Source organism: Chenopodium album, chromosome 17, assembly GCF_948465745.1.
Source record: "Chenopodium album chromosome 17, dcCheAlbu1.1, whole genome shotgun sequence".
In the NCBI taxonomy this organism is placed as follows: Eukaryota; Viridiplantae; Streptophyta; class Magnoliopsida; order Caryophyllales; family Amaranthaceae; genus Chenopodium; species Chenopodium album.
In genome coordinates, this window is record NC_137850.1 from 48,446,775 (window position 1) to 48,469,607 (window position 22,833).

The window sequence follows — 22,833 nt, forward strand, 5'->3', positions numbered from 1 at the left end:
CTCTACATTATTTTATCCAATATATCCATAATATTAGCCAGTGATCCTGCCAACGGCGTTTACCTTTAAGCCAATGGCCAACAAAACAGCAACTTTAGACCGCCAAATTCTTCTCCTACATAGCTACCTACCGCAGTTCCTCCACTGGTGGATCCAATTAATTGTATTAATCACATTTTAATTCAGGTTCATATTAAAATATACAAGTACTCTTACGTATGAACACCAAAGTGAAAGGAAAGGATCTTGTTTGTCAAAAAAGAAATTATAGATTATATGCAAAGATTTCAAAAGAAACAAAAAGACCAATAACTGTAATCATTCATTTGGGATAATTATAAATAGTACTAGTATTAGTTCATCAGTAATGATAGAACTTCCAATAACTGCCTGATTATTAGGCCTTTCTTGAGCAAACAATCAGCATATTTACTGGACCGCATCCACATAGCTTGCTAGCTGCTTCGTCCTAGACGACTCCTAGTGCTCCATAAAGGTGTACACTTTCCCTATATTTTGTGGTAACAAAGAAAATTAAAGAGATTTGATCGTTGTGAGTGGATTGGCATCATTTTTAATCCTTATTCAGTAGGGTTACTAGTTAGCAATGATTTCATGTGAACAATATTGAATACTTTGAACTTTGTAGTAAATAGTCCAATAGGCTATAAGCTTATAATCAAGGGTGGTCCGTGATTTTAGTACGGAGTAGTATTCTTCTATAAAGCGCGGACACACCAACTATCTAATTTGCCTGTATTCGACGATAACATGGTCTATAACGCGTAGTATACTCATTTAAATTTAGTAGCAATGTGTTGGCTATGATTAATGAGCTTTGTCACACTTGGGCCCTTCATTTATCTGATTGCCACTAATCTTCTCACTAATCAATAATGTGTTTATATATGTCTTCATATCAATTTTTATGCAATCTACTTAATACTAGCTAAGTTATGTTAGGATTCATAAGTTTAGATAATTTCAGATAAAATAAGTTCATGATGAAAAATAAGTTGAGTAGGGTTACTCAAGTTTAAATTAATTACAACTATAAGTTGTGACAAAGTGTAATAAGTTCTTATAAGTTTAAATTAGTTCAGATGAGTGATAATCAAATCAATAGAGTGCACTCCTAATATATTGTGTACTCCATACATACTTTACAATAAATACTGTATATTGTAGAGAATTACACGAATTACTTGTAATCTTATATAAGGATTGTTCTCTCAAATAATTTAAATAAAGTACAAACCAACCCGACCCACATATTGGTACTGAAGATCCAAAATAGAACAAGTCATTACTCATCATCAATCATGCCACCATGGCACCAATCTGCAAGGTAAGCTTGTACAAGTCACAAGCTTGTGTTATCCACATACTCCACCTCTACATTCAAATCTACCCAAATCACACCCTCAAACATACAACAGCTAAACAAATCTTAAAAACCAACACCCAAAATATGAAGAAACCAATAGAAGCCATACAACTCACCTCTCTTTGTCATTTCCTATCTTATCCTCACAAAATCTAAATCCCACCTCTCCTTTCTTCTTCTTCTTCAATTCTTCCAATTCTCCTCCATATCACTCAACTCCTCCCACCCCATTTTCTCTCTCCTCATTCTCCCACCATGTCTTTGACAATCCCCACTAACCTCTACAAACCACTCGCAACCGCTAAACCTAGAAACTTCTCCACATCTTTCACACCTAGATCATCAAAGATAGTATGCCAGCAACAAGAAAATGATCAATCAAACAAACTCGACCTAACCAAGGTTGGAGCCAACGCAGCCGCAGCGTTGGCTCTATCCTCGGTGCTACTGTCCTCATGGACAGTAGCACCCGATGCCGCAATGGCGGACATTGCGGGACTAACCCCTTGCAAAGAATCAAAACAATTTGCAAAACGTGAGAAGCAAGCCTTAAAGAAGCTGCAATCATCCTTAAAGCTTTACGCGCCTGATAGTGCACCAGCTTTGGCGATCCAGGCAACGATGGAAAAGACCAAGAGAAGGTTCGATAACTACGGAAAGTACGGGTTATTATGTGGATCAGACGGGCTTCCTCATTTGATAGTGAGTGGTGATCAGAGACATTGGGGTGAGTTTATTACTCCCGGTATATTGTTCTTGTATATTGCTGGGTGGATCGGGTGGGTCGGACGGAGTTATTTGATTGCAATTCGTGATGAGAAGAAGCCTACTCAAAAGGAGATTATTATTGACGTTCCTTTGGCTTCAAGACTTCTTTTTAGGGGTTTCAGTTGGCCTGTTGCTGCTTACAGAGAGTTGCTCAATGGTGACCTTATTGACAACAATGTCTAATTTTTACTATTATTGTTCAATCTCAATATCAAAATATTGTTGTCTGTTTTAAATTTGTGTATGTACTATATTATTATATCGTAAGATACTCTGATTTGAGAACGTTATATATGTGTGGTGATTTCGTATTTTGTTTCTTGATTGACTTAATGTGGCCTCAACCCTTGAGGCATGAGACTGTCTCATACTAGAATTTGCCATTCGCGTAATACAAAGCTTTAGTACTTTACATTTCACAAATCAATATGAAATAGAACAAGATTGTTGTAATTCAGAATTGATATTCTAAGGTAAACTTACTGTGAAACATGCTTAAATGCAGCTTAGTTTATTGTATCTTAAATAGCTAAAACTAAGTAGTGACTAATTGAGGAGTCACAATTGAATGTTAATGTGCTTGGTTTCATCACTTTGGCTGAGTGAGAATGTGGAATTTGTGGTTTTGTTTTCAAATACAACATGAACATTGTATTCTCCTAAGAAACCAGAGAAGCTATAGGAGCCATATTTATCAGTATTTCCTTGAATTTCCTCTGTTTGCCATTCCTTTAGAAGGCGGTCCACGACATCTCCAGCAGGGAGATTTTGAAAATTGTTGTCTGTCAAGCACATTCTATAGCATCCATAAGGGTTTAAGGCTGTCCACAAAATTATTCCTTTTACTGATGGATGGGAGAATACTTCTCTCAATACCACTTCTAAATATGTAGCCTGCAAAAAAAACAACACGTCAAGTTTAATTTACATTATTCTCTCAAGACTTTGACCAACTAAGCTAGATAAAATCGGCATATTGTTATGTTGTATATATACCTGTGTTTGTTTGTCTAGGGTATTGCTAATATCAATCTCAGTAAGCCAAATGGGAAGCCCGAGTGTGGCCAATTTATCTAAGGTAGCCCTTATAAGCGGCGGATTTGGAACTGTGAAATGACCCTCTAATCCAACACCATCCATTTCAATTCCACCTTGTTGGAGCCCTCTCAACTTTGCAATGTAAGAATCAACACTTGAATTCACATCATTACAAGTCTCCACCACATTGAACTCATTCATGAAAAGGGTTGCTAACGGGTCAGCTTGATGGGCTGTCTCGAAAAAGCTCAATGTTGCATTAGGCCCGAGCTTGTCTTCATAGAACCCATAGTGGAGCATCTCATTGCTAACATCCCAGTGTATGAACTCTCCCTTGTACTTGTCCATCAGGCTTGCGATCCGGGAGTTTACGGCCTGCTCGAGGTCTGAGCCTGTAAGATTTAGTACCCATGATGGGGTGTAGCTTGGGGCTTCCCAAAAAATGTTGTGGCCTCTTGCAATTAGCTTGTTGGACCTAACAAAATCTAGCAGTTTGTCTGGGATAGTGTAGTTTAGTTGCCCTGGTTTAGGTTCTGTTGCACTCCACTTTAGCTCATTCTCAAATACTGCTGCATTGAATCTCTTTACAAACCATTCCTGCATTGTATTTTGCCCATTAACCTCAATGACATACAAGAAATTGTGCAGTACAACAATCACAAATTTGGTATGCAGTATAAGATATGTACCTGATAAGGCAAATTTCCTAGGATGTTATTTGATATAGCTGAACCGAAGGGAAAATCCTTAGAAACTTGTTGCAAGGTAATTTCTGCTCCTTGCAGCCGATTTCCATATTCATCGGACACATGGATTGTTGCAGCACGCTTTCTAAGCTGAATAAATGAAATGATAAATAATACTCGTATAATTTTACAGTGTAGCTTTATAAGATAGAAGACTAGAAATTGAGTAATTTGATGCTAAGTAATCTAAGAGTTTTCAAGTTTGTGATGCTGTGTACTCTTTGGAGAGGAAAACAGAATGGAATGCCAGAGAAAGTCCTTACAGATTTTATCTTAGTTTGCTGATCCGTTTTCCATTCATCCTTTGTAAATGGTTGTAGCAAAGCACTTGAGAGTTCAATCTCAACATTTCCTCCTGAATTCTATAGCAAAAAACATAGTAAAATGTATGTACGAAGTTATTAAAAACTTGTACACGTATAATATAAAAGTTAGTTGTAGAATTGAATAGAAGGATGAGAAGGAAACAAAGTATACCTGAAAATAAAGTGTTGACAGTTTAGAAGGTGAAAGTAGTGTAAAACCACCCTTCAAAAATGACCAGCACCCACTGCTAGCAATGACACTGCCTATGCAGCTGTAATTTTCATTTTCCGATGTTAAGCTTGCCCTTATAAGTGTAGAATCTGCTCCCTTTATCTTAACCCAAACTGTTTTTTTTATAGCAAAACATGTCATGTAACTATGTAAGGTAGATACTGCTTCAAATGTTAAAAGTTACTCCGTACATCTGAAAATTGTTGTTTAGCATCAACTATACAAATCATCAAATAATTCATTCCTTAAATTGCTTTGAACAATGACATTTTGCACTTGGATATTGATTGTACATTTACTTTACATAGATGATCATATTAATCACATTATAATTTACATATTTTTAGGATAGAGATATGAAAACTCAACTGGAAAAGGAGTAGATTGTGGCACCAGGAAGATTATGTAGCAGAAAAGCAGGGGAATGCTCAAATGATCCTCTTGGGACCTCTTGCAGAACATTATCTTTAAGGATTCCTCCTTTGTAAAGAGCTTTCTCAGGGTTTTCCTTGCACTGCAATCACCAGTATATTGAAATCATTCATACATTAGTACAGGAAATATATGTTACAGGGGAAACATGTCGTAACTATTGTAATCAATCTGATATTAAGGCTACATACTTTTGAGTCATATTAGCCCACACATGTTATGGATATAATTAACAGTTCAAAAATTGGATAATTACCTCAGAATAAGCCGTGTGATCGTACACAAGACCACCTTAAGAAGAAGAAAAAACATGATCAGCAACAAAATGCACAAGTAATAAATTAAGCAAGAATGATAGAGTGAATTTGTGACATTAGTGAGAGCAAACCATAAGTTGGTATTACAGCAGCTCCTAGGAGGAAACAGAACAGCATCAAAATTATACAGCGACATTCTTTCATGCTATTTTCCTAGGCTAAAATCTGCTATTATCAGTATATGATTTGCAATGTCCCAACCCGAGAGTAACGAATGAGAGTTTGTATGGGAAATGAAGATAAAGAGATAAGTTATGTTGCCTTATAAATTTTGAATCATTTAAAGACATCTTGAAATCATCCTTTTCTCCTTGCATTCTGTGAATGGAGATTTTGTCCTCTTTAAAAAATTGGGATTTTTAGTCCTATAATATTTTGCCATGTTCAGTTAATCAACCGGCCAAGCACAACGCCCAACCATGTATTATGAGTCTACGACTAATAATTTATTTGCCATTTTTTTGGCATATAGTTGTTTATAGCTGCATTATGCTGTAACACTGTAATTTGAATTTGAATATGGGAAGTTTGTGCCAAATAATATAGTCAGAGAAAATAGCAGAAGGATTTTGTTTAGTTCCTCGATTTTGGTTTCTCTAGTAGGTTTGCCATAAACAATGAAGTACTATATTATTCAGGTGATATGCCGTTACTTAGGGAACATGCATTGTTAATACATAAGTGAGTACAATTGTACAAATATACTATTATCAGTTATAATAATATATATAAGCATTAAATACATTTCCTAAAATGACACTTGTAACTTTATTGAAAAGCATAACAAAATCACGTGTCGATCAGAGTTATTAACGTTGATTGTTGAAATGCCTCAATTTTACCTGTGTGAATGTGCGACATGAGCCAGAATGTGATACTTTTAAAGTTGCCTCTTGATATCTCAAGAGGTGCAATGTTGCAAGGCCATTGGAGCATGTTGAGTAAGAGTGTCGTATAATAAAAGGTTCTGATTGAAAATAAATGTTATGGCATGCAGCATATTTTACCTTATGTCTTAAGTTTACTTCCATCATGAACTCAGAGTGATGTACTATAGAAAATAATTGACTATGTTGATGGGTACTTGGGTGTACTGTAAGGCACATTTTAACACCGTGAGTGACTAGTGATGACGCGAGAGTTCTCACTTACTCGGCCATTATACGAGGTTAATTATATTTTAACAGTGCCTTATAAGGCCCAAGTGCATCTATTTATGAGCGGTTATGTGGCTTAAAAGTAGCGTGACTTTAAAGAAGTTGTCTTACAGAGTAGTTGTCTACAGGGGAGCAAAAATAAATTCTTTTAAGAACTAACAATTTGAAAACAATGAGATTTGATCTAATGTAACAGGTATAGCAAGCAGAATGATAATATTACATGTATACTAGTATATGGTTAGAGCTGAACATTTATATACCTAGTTTCATGTCCTCCTGTTAATGAGAATGACGATTTTGTAGTTCTATTTTCATACGTAGCCATTATTGTATACTCCCCTAAAAATCCATGAAAGTTAAATGAACCAAGTTGATCTGTAACTCCCTCTACTTCTCCGGTTTGCCATTCTTTCAACAGCTTATCGACGATTTCTCCTGCTGGGAGATTCTGAAAATTGTTGTCTGTGAGGCACATTTGGTAACATTTTCCCTCAGGATGCAGGGCTGTCCATAGCATTAAACCTTTTACGGATTGGTGTGAGTATCCTTCTTGCAATACTTGCTCCAAGTATAAACCCTGCAAAGAGAATAGAGTCGAGTTAAAAATGCATAATTCAATAATCTTCCTTAGGAACGTTTCTTAATGCAACAGATCATACTTTGTTATTACCTGTGTTTGTTTGTCAATAGTATGAGATATATCAACTTCAGTGAGCCAAATGGGAAGTCCAAGGGTGCCCAATTTATCTAGGATAGCTCTAATTAAGGGAGGATTAGGAACACTAAAGTGCCCTTCTAGGCCAATTCCATCCATTGTAACTCCTCCTGCTTTAAGCTCCCTTAACCTTCTAACATAATCATCGACAGTCGAATTACCATCATTACAAGTCTCAACCACATTGAATTCATTCATGAACAAGGTTGCCAACGGATCAGCCTGATGAGCCGTCTTGAAGAAATCTAAGGTGGCATTAGGTCCAAGCCGCTGCTCATAGAAATTAAAGTGGAGCATCTCATTGCTGACATCCCAGTGAATGAACTCTTCTCTGAATCTGCTCATCAGGTTTGTTATTCTAGAATTAACAGCCTGTTGAAGGTCGGGGCCCTCGAGTTTTTTGACCCATGATGGAGTGTAGTCCATATCCTCCCAGAATATGTTGTGGCCTCTTGTAGTAATCTGGTTTGCTCTGACAAATTCCAGCATTTGATCAGCTAAGGTGTAGTTGATTTTTCCTTGTTCTGGTTCTGTTGCATACCACTTTAGCTCATTTTCGAACACTGCTGCATTAAACCTCTTCAAGAACCAACTCTGCTAGAGTAAATGTATATGATAAATCAAGTATCAAGGGATATCTTTACTGTCTTTAACTGAATTTCACGAAACAGAACTGATAGTTATTGATTGATTGAAACCGATTTTCACTAGCTTGAATTAATCTTTATAAGTCGAAGAGAATAGGGCCTAATTAAGGTATGTGTATAACCTGGTAGGGAAGATTTCCTATAATGGTAGCAGCAATGGCAGATCCAATAGGGAAGTCTTTATAGATTTGCTGAATGGTTATTGAAGCTCCTACTAGCCTTTCTCCATGCAAATTCGACACATGAACTGTCACAAAACGCTTGCGTTCCTTCAATTATTAAGGCAAAAAGTGTTGATCCATGTTAGTTAGCTTGTTTTCAAAAATGTCAAATGACTTTTATCAAACTTGAGTAGGTAAATAAGGTATTTAATAAGAACACAATAAAATTACTCTGTTAATTATGGCTTGTTGATTCAATCTCCACTGTTCTTCACTAAATGGCTGCAAGGATGCACTAGCAACTGATACATTGGTGGATTTTCCATTGTCCTGTAATACATTAATTAGAAGGCAAAAGTTAAAGGAAGAATTTATGTTAATTACATGATTATAATAGAGTTAAGCAACACCCAAATACCTTAAAATATAGAATTGAAGATTTTGAAGGTGAATCCAGTACAAATCCTCCTTTAAGAAAAGACCAGCATCCTTGCTTAGCTATTACAGTTCCAATACAACTAATTGTTGCATGTTCTGTTTTTAAGCTTGCTCTTATTAGAGATGAATCGACTCCCTCTATCATTACCCAAGCTGTCATAATATTATGATAGTAACAAATTCAGAATGTTGGACAGAAAATCGCCATTGATCCATAAATAATCACGACGACTAAAAACTCACTATCTTCACTTTTGAGTGCTTGTCCTAATTGACTTTTCACGAATATTGAAAAAGGTACTACAACCAAATAACATAGTACAATACGTCACGTAACATTCAAACTTAAGATGTCATTTATGAGTCACATGACCCAAAACGTTCAATGCACTCATAAAATGAGGACTTGTTCATAGTTCACATATATACAAACTAGAAAATGACAAATTGGAAGGAGAGAAATTTACCAGATAAAGTGTAGAGAGCAATGGAGAGATTGTTGATCATGAATGAAGGGATAGATGGATCACTGATGCAGCAATTTCTATAGTCTTCTAGGATTCCTCCGTTGTATAGTGGGTCCTCAGGATGTTCTTTGCACTCCATGTAAGGAAAAAATCATATGAAAACTATATCAAGATTAACATGAGCACAAACTACCTCCATCCGGAATTAGTAGTTACATTACTAGTTCAAATTATACACTATGTACGTGGCAATTACTATAGTTCAGATCGAAGGTGTATAAATGAGTGATTTAGATTCATAAGTACTACTAGAAATTTGCAATGTACCTCAGTATAAGCAGAAGAATCATAAAGAGGCCCATCTGCCACAAAATATCAACAATGTTAAAAGAAGCTCAATGTTAAGAAAACGTAAATTTAAAAAAACTATATACCAAGTAAATAGAATATAATTACCATAACTATTAGCCAAGAAAAATAAGCCTAGAGCACATAGGAACATCAAGGTGAAATGCATCTTCAGCATCCTTTCTTTCATGTTTTATTCAAAAAAACTTTATTTGTAAGTAAAAATAATGGAGCCAAAGTTTTGGGAGTGGGGGAGTTCACAAGAGAATAGTGGAGATTGGTTAAAAGAGAGGCAAGGTCCTTTATAATGTAAACCAAGCCCGTGTGCTTATTCACATGTGTAGATAGTGAGTAAAGTACCCCCAATGTTAGAGGGTACACAACATTGGCTTTTGTTAAAATGGCTAGTGAATTTTGTTAGCTTTTTTTCTTCTGTTGTCCCAAAAAAACTGTCACATTTGACTTTTACTATTTTCAAAAATATATACTCGTACTTGTACAATACTCCGTATCAAAACAAATCTAATACAGTACATATTTTGAGGTTTTCTTTGATTTGTATCATTGTATGGTGTATTAATATAAACAAGACCTAGATTATCTTTATTAGAGGAAATGATCAATTGGTCGAGGTGGATTCTTGTGACACATATATGATTATGGAGTTGAATAGAGGCCTTAGAGGGGGTTCGTGAACACTTGAAAGTGGAACTTATTACCCAAACCTTTCTAACTTTTCCTTCCCCATGGGTTTGTTTGTCTCTAGAAAGAGTTTGAAAGTTGTTGGATCCTTTAAAGTACCAATGCAAATTGTTATTGTATTTCCTATTTTCCTTCATCAACCAGCTTTGATGAAACTTGCTTGGTACAAACCAATGAGCCAATAATGGCCAATTCTAATTTAATACAAATGCAACCCATTATCTTGGTTTTGTCTATTGTTAATTTATTAAGAATTTTTTTGATATTTTGCCCATAACTCCTTATAAATTACTACTTGTCTCTAAAAATTAAGAACTATACCTTTTCTGTGGATTCTGCCTTACTATTTATTTTTAATATCAAACTAGTGAGTAGTTCGGGCGTTGCCTCGAGTTGCTACTGTTGTAGATGTACAATTGATAAATTTGTGTTAAGGTTTTTCAAAATTGCAATTATCATTTCAAACCAAAATTGAGTTATTATTTGAGTATCTTATTTTTTTTTTCAATTGAATATTTTGATTTACACTTATATAATTATTTTTACAAATTAATAACATAGTTGATCATTGACACTTCGTGGTGGAATGAAGAGGTGAAAGCAGTAATTAAGCAAAAAAGGGAATGCTATCAAGCCTTAGGAAAATGTAGGAGTGATGAAACCTTTGCAGCGTATAAGGAGGCTAAGAGTAAGGCAAAGGCAGCTGTTCGCCAAGCAAAAGAAAAGGCATATCAGGAGGTTTATGAAAAGCTTGATTCCAAGGAGGGAGAAAGGATCATTTATAAGATGGCAAAGAGAAGACAAGAGGCAAGGAAGGATATTGGCATGGTGAAGTGTGTCAAAGATAAGAACCAAATGGTCCTAGTGCAAGAGGAGGGCATCAAGGACAGGTGGAAGGGGTACTTCGATGAATTATTTAATGGAAGTAATGGAGTTGTGATAGGAGATACCTCTATGAGTGATGAAGAAATCAACATGGAGTATGTGCGAAGGATTAGGAGAGTAGAGGTGGAGATTGCACTGAGGAAGATGAAACCTAAGAAGGCGGTTGGCCCTGATGGGGTACCGATAGAGGTGTGGAGGTGTTTGGGTAAGATTGGTATTGATTGGTTAACAAACCTTTTCAACAAGATATGGACGGCTACAAGGATCCCACAAGATTGGAGGAAGAGCACCTTGGTCCCGGTTTATAAAAACAAAGGAGACGCTCAAGATTGTTCTAACTATCGAGGAATTAAGCTTATGAGCCATACTATGAAGTTGTGGGAAAGGGTGATTGAACAAAGGTTGAGGGCATGCACAAGCATTTCAGATAACCAATTTGGTTTTATGCCTGGGAGATCTACTATGGAGGCAATCCATTTGATAAGACAAATGATGGAGTTTTATAGGGTAAAGAAGAAAGATCTTCATATGGTCTTTATTGATTTAGAGAAGGCATATGACAAGGTGCCAAGAGAGATACTTTGGTGGGCAATGTTGAAGAAAGGTATCCCACGAAGGTATGTAGACCTAGTTAAGGATATGTATCGGGATGTGTCAACAAATGTGAGGACATGCGGAGGGTTGACAAAAGATTTCCCTATTACAATCGGATTGCATCAAGGGTCTGCATTAAGCCCTTTTCTTTTTGCAACGGTTCTAGACGAATTAACTAGACCAATTCAAGATGAGGTTCCATGGTGTATGCTGTTCGCAGATGATATCGTTTTGGTGGATGAGACTAAGGATGGGGTTAATGTCAAGTTGGAGCAATGGAGGCAAAGGTTGGAATCTAGAGGGTTTAAGCTAAGTCGGAGTAAGACTGAATATTTGGTATGTCGTTTTGGCACTCAGAGGGGGACAAGCAATGAAGTGGTGAGTTTGGATGGAAAGGATTTGACCATGAGTGAATGTTTTAAGTACCTAGGGTCGATCATCCAGAAGAATGGTGACATTGATCAAGACGTGACCCACAGGATTAAGTCAGGGTGGCTTAAATGGAGAGCGGCCACGGGAGTGCTATGCGACCGCAGCATTCCCTTAAAGTTGAAGGGAAAATTCTACAGGACTGCCATAAGACCAGTGTTGCTCTATGGTACAGAATGTTGGGCTTCTAAGAAAGAGCATATTAAAAAGATGGAGGTTACGGAAATGCGCATGTTAAGGTGGATGTGTGGAAACACTTTAAGAGATAGAATCAGAAATGAGGTTATTCGCAAGAAAGTAGGTGTGGCGGGCATTGTAGATAAATTAAGGGAAAATCGTCTGCGTTGGTTTGGACATGTAAGACGGAGACCCGAGGGTGCACCGGTGCGAAGAGTGGAAGAGTGGGACCATGGAGGGATTAAACGAGGAAGAGGGAGACCAAAGATGACTTGGTTGGAAGGAGTGAGGAAGGATATGAAGTGCATGGATTTACGTGAGGATGAAGTTTTGGATCGTAAGGGATGGAGGAGAAAGATTTATGTTGATGACTACACGGAATAATCAAATTTGGTTCATGTTAGCCGACCCCACTTTTGGGATTAAGGCTTTGATTGATTGATTGATTGATTGATTGATCATTGACACGAAAGAAAGAAAAATATCATAAAAGTCACAATGATGTTACTCCGTATTTGTTATATCATTCATTATTATAGGAATGCGGAAGGTTTATGGGCACATTTAGATACTCCGTATATGCTTATAGCAAAAGGAACGGCCCATTAGAAGACAAAAATTCTAACTAAGATTCAGACCATCAGTGACAGGCCACAGGCCCTCTTTTTCCTAATCTTTCCTGCAACGGCAAGCATGTTTTTGCAAGCTGCAAAAGCAGACCACCCTATTTGTTAATTCAGATACTAGTTGAATAAACCAGCTGTACGTGTATTTGCCATTAGTCCATTTGATGGTCAGTCAGACACAACGATCACCCCCTCATAAAGTGAGATCGAATTCGAATAACTTACTCCCTTGATCCAAAGTTAATAGTTACGTTCATACTCTTGGTAGCATAATCTGAATTAGAGTGTTCCGAACAAATGGTGTAAGACTTAGTGAACAGAATTTAATTATCAAAAGAACTCTTATATGATTTGCTATTATAATTGAGTACAGTGTCACAAGAATAAATAAGGTTTGTACAAGTAGATTAAGCACCCAACTTACAACATATAACACGTAGTACAAAATAATCTTAACTAAGGTTCAAACTAACCAAGAATGGGAAATTGCTGCTTCTAAGCATACATCAGATATAAATACTCCTACCTTTGTTTTTCCTCTGAGAGTGATGGGAGAAAAGATATAATTGTTACAGATCCCAACCCTCTTAATTCCCTCTTTGCTAACGCAATATGAAGTTGTCAAAATTGTGTTTTGGGACGTAGAATGTACTGATTTATTTTTCGACAAGTAACACTGAACATCCACTTCACAGATGACAACCCCAGAATCAGAACCACATGTTGTTCCATTGCCGTTCAACAATTAAGAGCTCAGCTCATTTTCCTTTCACCACAGATTTCGATCTTTTGCTAGCAGCAATCGTTTTGTAAAGGACCTTGGTTCTAGAAGCCATCAACACGTCCAAAGCACAACCAATAAGGCAAGCAACACCCATGACCAAGTAGCAAAGTCTATAACAGTGGGCCCCATAGCACTCGTTCCCTCCACTAGGAGTGATGGTAGCCTCCGCATCATAGAGCAAACCAGCAAGAAGTCCTGAGAAAAGGAATGAACCAAGCGGCAAGTTCAATATAAGAATGTTGTATATGAGACCGTAGTATTTAAGGCCGAATAGTTCTGAGGCAGTTGGAACGGTGATTGCAAGACGGACACCATAACACAAACCAACGATGACTGCTCCAAAGTATAGGCTCCCCGGGACTGCCATTGCCATAATCACATATCCAACGGCTAGCAAGATTTGAGAGGCTGCATTGAAAAGCGGTCTAGGAGTAGCGGCTTTCCTGCAAAGACATGATTGCATATTTAAGATCAATTTTATTCTTGAAGTTGTACAGCTTAGTAAATGTATGTCACCTCTCAGGCTAAAAACCATTATTTGGACTTATAGGAACTTATATACTAAACTGGTTTCATTGAAAACTGAATTTGCATCCTTATTAGAGCTTATCATAAATTGTTTGAACTTGACTTTCATAGAGACACGCTAATTAAAAAGAAAAACAAAAAAAAAGAGTACAGTGAGAAATTTCTGTATTCTGTCTCATCGAAAGTTTCTAATTGAAGATTAATGCCATGGTCCAAAGAAAACCCTACATGACCAAATCTGAAACTCCATTGCCATAAATCAGCTACGGTGACTACAGAACTGCAAATTACTATTCGTATTTAAATGTGGTCCATAATGTCGAATGAGACCACTTTGACGATGACATAAATAAATATCCTCTTACAGCTGTGTTTAACACTCTAACCCGGGGGGAGAAGCATGCAATCGAACTTAGAAATGCTACCTCTACTAGACAGATTAATATAAAAAACAACGCGGGTTCTTGCATGGTCAATTTCGATATAAAAAGTACTTTTAGCAAACAGAGCTTTGAATTGTATAGTTTTATTACTTATATACTCCGTGCTACTTGATCCTCCCCGACTACAGGCATTTTAAAAGATTTTCTTTTTTGGTTGAACAAACCAAGATGAACTTGGCAGACTAGTAGGCAACATGTCCGTAAACAAATTGAATATACTCTGTTCAAACCAAATTGCTAGCTAACAACTCTTTGAATAAATTACATTTCTAAAAGAGAACAGGACAGCATATTCAACAAAGATTTTACTGGACAACAGAATCAATATTTAATTATATATAATAATCAAGCATGAAAAACGCGGATCTATTCGACTTTCCCCACTAACCTAACCTACCCACAATCATAATTATGATTATGAACAAATGTTAATGACAGTAATTATGAACAAAAGTTAATGACAGTAAAAAAAAAAAAAAAAAAAAAAAAAAAAAAAACAGGAGAATACTTACTTGATACAATATTCGGAAACTGTTCCGGAGATGATCCTACCAAAAAATCCCATAATGCTAAGTAGAGACACAAAGATTGACACATCCGAGTAGCCAAGAGAAGAACCCATTTGGCCCATATTGTTCATCACAGCCATACCAGGTCCAACTCCACACAAGAAGGATACAAACAAAACCCAAAAATCAACCGTCTTCAGTGCCTCAACAATAGTGTGCTCTTCACCTAGGACAGGCTGTAATTTCTTAGCCTCCCCATTTACTTCCTCAGCCACAACATCCCCTCCTTGAATTGGCTGTGATACAGGCACAGCATCCGGGGCTAGTAAGGACTCTGTACTCGGGTCCTCAACATCATCCTTAGCTTTTGAGTGCAGCCAGATTTTGAGTGCAATATAAGCTGGTATTACCAACGGAAAAGCAAGCAATGCCACTAGAACGACAGAAAAGGTTACATCGAAAATATGCCCTTGTGAACCAACAAAATCATGAGCTAAGAGGTAAACTGCAACAGTAACAGCCACAATATTGAACATATTGAAATACTTAGATTCTTCTGATATGTCCAACTCAGTGGTCGATGGAGGAACCTCCCGGAGGAAGACCATCGCGGTTAAACAAACCACAAGAGGAATAACCGTAAGCATCATGAGGAACTTAGCAGGACTATCAGCAAAGAGTGCACTACAGACATCAGTGAATATAGCAGTGCTTAAACCCACATAACCCTTTAGGATCCCAGAAACAGGTCCCCTATTTTTCCTGAAATTTCGGATACATGTAACTAATATGGCTGTGTTCATCCATGTTGTGCTGTTTCCTCCCATACACATAAATATACACATCTGCAGCATTCCAAAAATCAATCAACTTCATCAAGTTAGATTTCATTAGTCACCACACCACACAAAACTAATTCTATATCAATGTCAACTAAATTTGTTGATATCCCACTAGTAAAAACTTTATAATACCAAAATTAATACATTTCCAATTCCAAAATCAATTTACATCCCACAAATATCTTTTTTCTCTGTTAATTTGAGTCAAAACCCTTCCCTACAATCCAAAAAAAGACCCATGGTAGAAAAAGATCCTCATTATATCTCAAAGTATATACGAAGTATAAAGTAACAAAAGTATAAACTACGACATATTATTATCAAATCTCGTCTACGCCACTACCTTATACCCTTTGCAACTCTCTCTGCAATAAGTTAAATACATCTGTCAAAAGGACCGGTCCAACCAAAAACTTAAGTTACATACACTATCAACATCAAATCAATACACTCCAATGTAAAAAAACTCTCATGCATCACAAAAAAAAATAACAAACAAGTATTAGTATTGCAAAACTAAACAAACAAATTAAGAAACAATGACAAATTACATAACATTACAAGAAAAGACACAAAAATTACCAAAATCAACATGATCCAAAACTAATCTCAAATAAAACAAGAAGAAGAATAAGAAGAACATACAGCCCAGTAAGGAAGGGGTGAAATGGTCTTGCTAACAACAAGCCATTGAGCGCCATAACCAAGAAGACCCTCAAGAGAACCAATAAGAAGAAGAAGCCAAGTAGGAAAAGCATCAGAAGCAAGGCCAGCAACAAGCCCAAAAGCTTTACCAACATCTTTGGCAACAGATAAATTGTTTAATTGAAGTTGGGTCAAATTCATCAAAGTTTTAACGGCGTCAGAGTAGTTAGAAAAGGTGTAATTGTTGCCAGAAATGGCTTGCACCCAAACGGCCGTTACGAAACCTAACCATTTTAAGGCGGTCGCCATTGATGGACGTTCAGAAGGTAACCCCATTGTTAATGGAGTTGAAGGATAAAAGTCACAGTTTTTATTTATAACTTTGATTTGAAGAGAGAGAATGAGGTGATGTACTCAAGCGGTAGTGGTAAGGTTGACGCTTTGTTATTGCAAGATTTGCGATTGGTGTCTCATTTTATAATAGTCGTAAATCGTAATGGGGAGAGATTTGTTGGGCCCCACCTTTTTTTTTTTACTCCGTATAAAAGTGTTTTTTTTTTTTATTTGGAAAAGTGTGTCTAATTGATTTTGACATTGAAGGACAAGAGATCTTCAAAATTTTGGAATTTAATTTTGAGTTGTACGGTACTCAGTCCGTTTTTTAAATACTTGCTTTATTTTTTCATATGCAGAGTTTTAGAAGAAATTGGAGAAACTATTTCTTCCGTCCCTTAATATAGTGGGGTAGGGAAAAAATAAAAAATTGTAAAAAGCAAAAGTAGTTGAGAAAATTTGAGGAGAGAAAATATAAAATTAATAAAATATGATTTATGTTGGGTCTATTAGGTGAGAGAAATGAATTAAATTTAAATATTATAAAATATTTTCAAATAAGAGAATGAAACAAGTACTATTTAAAAACGGACGAAATGAAAGAGTGAAACAAGTATTTAAAAATGGAGAGAGTATTTTCTAATTTTTACTGAGAAATTTAGAAAGTTGAATATTATTGTATTGATGTAAGAGTCAAATTCAATTTGAATTCAATATGGAATACGGATTATGGAGTAATGAAGCTATCATAGTTCCGTTCAGAAAAAAAAAAAAAAAAAAAAAAAAATTACAGAGTATGTAATAGTTAGATGGTATAATTGGTATTCACTCTTTTGTTTCTTCATTGTTAAATGTAATTGTGGATACATACAATGTATCTGAAGTTTTTTATTTTGACATATTAAGAATTATTGTAAGTAGTGTATGAAATAATAAGATGTACTTCTGTAATATGCAATAATTATAAAATTTGTGATAATGTGATATCCTTATGGGGCGAGTTCACCTAGCAAACTGGGCGATCAAGAGTTGGGTAACTTGGTCTTATGTTGAAGAGGGTTTTTGCCTTTTTGGATATGTAACTCAGCGTGCCTAATCGGGTGAGTTCGTCCAATCTGACCATGCGAACGAGAATATGTCACAATCAGTTTTTTTATTTCCGTTATTTTGTTTCAGAGTTCGAGAGTGTTATATACGGAGTGTATTCATTTAGGATTATTCCAAGACGTCGTAAAAAGAGAGATGTCGGTTTTATTAGGTTATTAGACCATCTCCAATGGTGAGACTCAAGTTTAAGTATTAAAATACAAAATGAGTTGTTTTTTTACCTCCAATGGTGATACTATACCCACTTCTCAATTTAGCAACTCATGTGAAATCTAATTTTTCAATGGTGAGACTCTCTAAAATATACAAATGCCACTTTCATTTATGGCTCACCAAATCCATTTCTTTTATAATATCAAGTATTGTAAGATTAAAAAATAATAAAAAAAGGGTAAATTTAAATAAATTACAAAATATATTAGAATATTGACAAGGAGCCCACACTTTTTGTCAAATGAGACTCAAATTGAGTATCTAAACTTAGCAACTTTCTTTTGGAGTTGCTAAGTTTAGATATCAACTTATTGGTATATATTGAAAAAAATTCTCTCTCTCTCTCTCCTAAAAATACTCACTTGAGCCTCACCATTGGAGAGGGTCTTAAACTATCTGAATTGTTAGAGAGAATGTACGTCTGACAATATAAGATTTGAGATAATATGAGATCGATTATAATATGTCGATAATTATGTTTTTGATTGTTGATTATTCTGAATCTGTTCTGTAATTTGTAATATGTTTTCCTCAATACAGATAAAATAATACCTGTAAAAAATCATTAAAATAATAACTCTAACTTGCACATTGTTGGTGAACCATGTAAATTTCGTGTGAGTATTTTTTAAATTTCTTTTATTTTTTTGCATCTTTTATAACACAAAAATTATTGACATGACTATAAATTGTATATGTTAATAAGAACTTTTTGTTCATGTCTGATCTTTATAGTTTAATCGTGATGATAGAAATATGCAAATGCAATACATTATGTTAGTGATAAGATTTCGGATTTACTCATTTTCTTTTTTTACTGTATTTATTGATTAGTCAATAATCTACTCACAACTAAAGGTTTAACCTACGGTTCTTTTTTTTTACATCAATTCAGCCTCTTTTTCTCTCACATAAACTACTTTATGGCTTTATGCACGTCGCTATTAAAATTTACATTGTTTCTCCCACAAGATCATGTCTTTTTCAAATAAATCAAACAAGAATAAGAGGAGTATACAACTCTGGCAAATCAATATAACATTGAGTTGGGCTAATTTGAGAAACAATATATACAGAACAGACACATACGACACATAATTATTGTAATATTGTGATATACGACTTCATCATTTGTTGATCAATAATCAACCAAATTGAAATGGTTATAAAGTTTGTTTGGTAAATATTGATAGTAACTACTCCATATGAATTATTACTCTATTACCAAAAAAAAAAAAAAAAAAAAAAAAAAAAAAAAAAAAAAATTGCTCAACAGGGATGTTGTCATGTTGCCTGCAAACTGAATCATCCATGGGAACATAGATTTTGTTTTTTTAAATATATATAAATATATATATATATATATATATATATATATATATATATATATATATATATATATATATATATATATATATATATATATATATATTGATGGGGACATAGATTTGGACTATATTATTGTTACATCACAAAATCAACAAGCAAGAAATACAGAAAACTTAAAAGCAATGAGCACTCTTTTATTTTATTTAATTAATTAACTAGCACACGTTTTATATAGTAGGGTGGCGTGATGCATGATACTTTAACACTTTTAGCAAGTTGAATGGCATCGGCTGCGAGCCACGGATTAAATCAGCTAGGAGCCAACGCGATCGATCGATCAAAGCCAAGCCGAGGCAGCTTCCTAGCTTCCCACATTGTAGCTTTCTTGTAGATTGAATGAGCTAGGAGCCAACGCGATCGATCAAAGCCAAGCCGAGGCAGCTTCGTAGCTTCCCACATTGTAGCTTTCTAATTTTGCAACTTGGTATTGTTAACCCTGTTAAGGAAGATAAAAACATGGGATTAAGATACTTTAATTAGACGCCACTATACTATTAGCTGGCTTAGCTGTTTTGTGTGACTTCACTTTAAGTCTCCATATTTTAATCATATACACTAGTATATTGTTTCCATATTCGTTTTCGCTTCGTTTCATTTCATGGTGTTTTTAGTTGATCTGTTATTAACAAAATAACAATAGTAAATACGTAGTAGTAATGATAAAAAAGTATGTCACAATCAAACTTCATCATTTTTGTTTTTTTCTTTATAATTATTACTCGTATAATGTACGTAGGCCGTGGTACTTACACAATCAAATGTCATCAATTTTGTCCAAACAAAGCCAAATTCATTTTCCAATTTATGTTATGGAGTAATTTATTTGGGATGATACGCAGTAATTTTTTAGACTATTTTTTTTAATAGGGTGTAAAGTAACTGTGTCAAACTGTCAATATAATGTGTGAATGTGTACAACTACTTGTTTTTTCATTGACTTTTGACTACATACATGGTATAAGATTTACTAAAGTACAAGTAGAAACAATATACAAATTATATTTTATACAATTATTATTTCTAAGTTATTGTCGCGATGCTCTTTTTTAATTAATTAGTTGGTTGATTAGTTGAAACAATTTGAGCATTCTCAATATTAGTGGAAAAGGAAAATGAGAACTCAATAAAGGGACCATATGCATGGTACTTTGTTTTTATATACGAAGTATAGGAGAAATTAAGATACTCGTTGAAGAGGATATTCTTCAAAAAAAAAAAAAAAAAAAAAATGTAATCACACATCCAACTGATGCAAGATGGTGTATAAGATGATAACAAATGATAATATATTGTCATATAGATATGAAGTAAATGAGAATATAATTGTAAAAAAATTGAATGAATGCAAAGAGTGAGCTAGTAAAAATCTCAAAATTAAATATTGCAACTTTCATGCACTCCCTCCATCCCTAAATTGCATTCCTACTTCTCTCTATTATGTGAGGAATAAATACTAGAAGTAAAAATGTAATTTAGGGATGGAGGAAATATCATTTAATTTGTTCTTACAATTCAAATCATATTTTCTCCATGTACCATATATCTTATTTATTCAGTTCATTAATTAGTTCTAAACTTCTATTATGGAGCCAACAAACTAACAAAGCTTGGATAAACAGGGTTTTAAAAAAAAAAAAAATCTCTCCAAAAAGTACTAAAAATATCATTGATAAGCCATATAGTTTATGTGGTGCTAGTGGTGCAACTTGTAATAGCTAGTCATTTTGAGAACTTATCAACTATCAAATACTTTCACAGTCAATTATCAAATCAATAAAATTATTTATTAACTTGCCCCACAATTTGGTGCATGTGTATTGCTGATTTCTTGGATGCTTTTAAAATCCTATTGACTCTGTTGATCAGGTAAAAAAGAAATACTATGTGTTTACACAACACTATAGAGAGAAAGGGAGGGAAAGGGAGATAAGAGAAAAGAAAGGATGTGTTGTTTTCTTTTTATTTATTTATTTGAATATACAATATAAGTAAAGATCATCAGAGGTAATTGGAATGATCAATTTTCCTTCAATTTCCCTTATAATAAACCAAATCTCTCAAATATTTGAAAGCAGGAAAATGGAGGCCAGGGTCACCTTATCCCTTCCCTCACATCCCTTCCCCTGTCATTTTACCCCTTCATTATTGGTATCTACATAGTGTTATAGCTACATATGTGACATTGATTTATGATTTACACATAGTTTATAATCGTGATAATTGTGAGAAAAATGATTTTACCACACTCATTTGATATCACACTTTTTTGATGCTCTTATCACACAAAGGTATGTCAATATCAAATTAAACAAAGGTCGGTGAGCCAAAATCAAATGAATGATTCAAACCAAACAATTCAACTTTTAACGTATTTCCTCCGTCCTTTTTATTTGTTCAAAGTACTGAAGTAATAATAATAATAATAATTCTTTTAATTAATATAAGTGTGACTGTGTGAGAGCAATAACTCAATGAGCTTATATAAGTTTCAAGTAACATTCAAAATGTAGAATGAATGAAATGTCGTCTACATCTAATAACGCTAGATGAACATTGAGCGAATTTATATTCATATGGAAATAACAAACTAAAGGAATGGTTACTCATTTTGGTTTATATTCCGTACACATGCATGTAGTAAATTTCCAGTGAGTGTCAATATAATGTAGCCAAATTTAATCCAGGCCACTTTGGAGTAATTAAAGACGATGAGATATTGACGGCTTAGACGAGATGGGCAGTACAAGTTTACGTCTATGATATCATTATGAAGCGCACAAGCAAGCTGACTACAACTGGATGGGTCATGGGTCATGGGTCATGGGTGCACCCATAAGGTAAAAGAGACTGATCAAGCTATCCTCTCAAATCAAAATCAATCATTCCCTTTATTTTCAATGCATTCAGACAAACACACCTACATTTTCTTGGCTGAAGTTGGCAATTTTTGACTTCCTTTTTGCGTTACATTTTAATAATACAAATAAATTGGTTTTTTTCAAAACAAGTTGATAGGCTTATACAAAATTCTGGCCACTTTTTTTTGAGCTATTCTACTTTGCTCTTCTATGCAATGTTGGAAGTTGCTATTCTGATATGTTGAAATTTGCTCTGCTAATTCCTGTTCTGCTTTTTCTAGAAGCTTAAAAAATCATGATCTTCGTATCAAAATATACGGACCATATCTATGATCAATTCAAGTAATGTTTGTATGTGAAATAGTTTATCCACAATAAAAAAAAGAAGTGACGGAATTGAAGGAAGTTGTTAGAGATTTTGTTACGATAATTAGCAAACCAAGCTTGATTTATTCCTCCACCATCATAAGATATTTATACAAGAATTGCCTTGAGCCACAAGGACTAAAGTCTATCTAACTTAGGAAGTTTATCATACTTACCTAAGATAATACTAACAATATAGCAATTATTTATCTTTGCCAATTAATAAGATATTACTAAGATAT

The 22,833-nt window shown here is 34.8% G+C and overlaps 4 protein-coding genes across 4 annotated transcripts; 1 reads left to right on the forward strand and 3 right to left on the reverse strand.

Annotated features, from left to right (window-relative positions):
- Positions 1-1,526: 1,526 nt before the first annotated feature.
- Positions 1,527-2,466, forward strand: LOC145590040 (photosystem I reaction center subunit III, chloroplastic-like). The gene has a single exon (XM_081646772.1). The coding sequence runs from the start codon at positions 1,643-1,645 to the stop codon at positions 2,336-2,338; it is 696 nt and encodes a 231-aa protein (XP_081502898.1). The 5' UTR covers positions 1,527-1,642; the 3' UTR covers positions 2,339-2,466.
- Positions 2,467-2,713: 247 nt separating this feature from the next.
- Positions 2,714-5,361, reverse strand: LOC145589217 (endo-1,4-beta-xylanase 5-like). The gene is made up of 8 exons (XM_081645763.1): positions 5,313-5,361; positions 5,165-5,199; positions 4,846-4,990; positions 4,417-4,589; positions 4,203-4,301; positions 3,883-4,029; positions 3,152-3,790; positions 2,714-3,049 (listed from the first exon to the last, which is right to left on the reverse strand). Exons 1-8 carry the CDS (start codon positions 5,359-5,361, stop codon positions 2,714-2,716), a joined length of 1,623 nt encoding a protein of 540 aa, XP_081501889.1.
- A 1,152-nt stretch (positions 5,362-6,513) lies between these two features.
- On the reverse strand, positions 6,514-9,404 carry LOC145588333 (endo-1,4-beta-xylanase 5-like). The gene is made up of 8 exons (XM_081644974.1): positions 9,270-9,404; positions 9,141-9,175; positions 8,814-8,946; positions 8,327-8,499; positions 8,140-8,238; positions 7,870-8,016; positions 7,056-7,694; positions 6,514-6,962 (listed from the first exon to the last, which is right to left on the reverse strand). The coding sequence occupies exons 1-8, from the start codon at positions 9,349-9,351 to the stop codon at positions 6,624-6,626; spliced, it is 1,647 nt and encodes a 548-aa protein (XP_081501100.1). The 5' UTR covers positions 9,352-9,404; the 3' UTR covers positions 6,514-6,623.
- A 3,494-nt stretch (positions 9,405-12,898) lies between these two features.
- LOC145588334 (protein NUCLEAR FUSION DEFECTIVE 4-like) lies at positions 12,899-16,746 on the reverse strand. Its single transcript, XM_081644975.1, has 3 exons — positions 16,326-16,746; positions 14,842-15,683; positions 12,899-13,801 (listed from the first exon to the last, which is right to left on the reverse strand). Exons 1-3 carry the CDS (start codon positions 16,659-16,661, stop codon positions 13,333-13,335), a joined length of 1,647 nt encoding a protein of 548 aa, XP_081501101.1. The 5' UTR covers positions 16,662-16,746; the 3' UTR covers positions 12,899-13,332.
- Between the last annotated feature and the right edge of the window lie 6,087 nt (positions 16,747-22,833).

Excerpts from the sequence above, each read along its gene's own strand:
- LOC145590040 (XM_081646772.1), top strand. The coding sequence starts at position 1,643 with ATGTCTTTGACAATCCCCACTAACCTCTACAAACCACTCGCAACCGCT.
- LOC145589217 (XM_081645763.1), bottom strand. The coding sequence starts at position 5,361 with ATGTCGCTGTATAATTTTGATGCTGTTCTGTTTCCTCCTAGGAGCTGC. Across the intron at positions 4,590-4,845 it reads CACAATCTACTCCTTTTCCA|TTTGGGTTAAGATAAAGGGA; the intron begins GTTGAGTTTTCA and ends TAAAAAAAACAG. Across the intron at positions 4,302-4,416 it reads TGTCAACACTTTATTTTCAG|AATTCAGGAGGAAATGTTGA; the intron begins GTATACTTTGTT and ends TTTTTGCTATAG.
- LOC145588333 (XM_081644974.1), bottom strand. The coding sequence starts at position 9,351 with ATGAAAGAAAGGATGCTGAAGATGCATTTCACCTTGATGTTCCTATGT. Across the intron at positions 9,176-9,269 it reads TTTCTTGGCTAATAGTTATG|ATGGGCCTCTTTATGATTCT; the intron begins GTAATTATATTC and ends ATTTTGTGGCAG. Across the intron at positions 7,695-7,869 it reads TAGGAAATCTTCCCTACCAG|AGTTGGTTCTTGAAGAGGTT; the intron begins GTTATACACATA and ends TTACTCTAGCAG.
- LOC145588334 (XM_081644975.1), bottom strand. The coding sequence starts at position 16,661 with ATGGGGTTACCTTCTGAACGTCCATCAATGGCGACCGCCTTAAAATGG. Across the intron at positions 15,684-16,325 it reads CACCCCTTCCTTACTGGGCT|ATGTGTATATTTATGTGTAT; the intron begins GTATGTTCTTCT and ends GGAATGCTGCAG. Across the intron at positions 13,802-14,841 it reads GTTTCCGAATATTGTATCAA|GAAAGCCGCTACTCCTAGAC; the intron begins GTAAGTATTCTC and ends ATGTCTTTGCAG.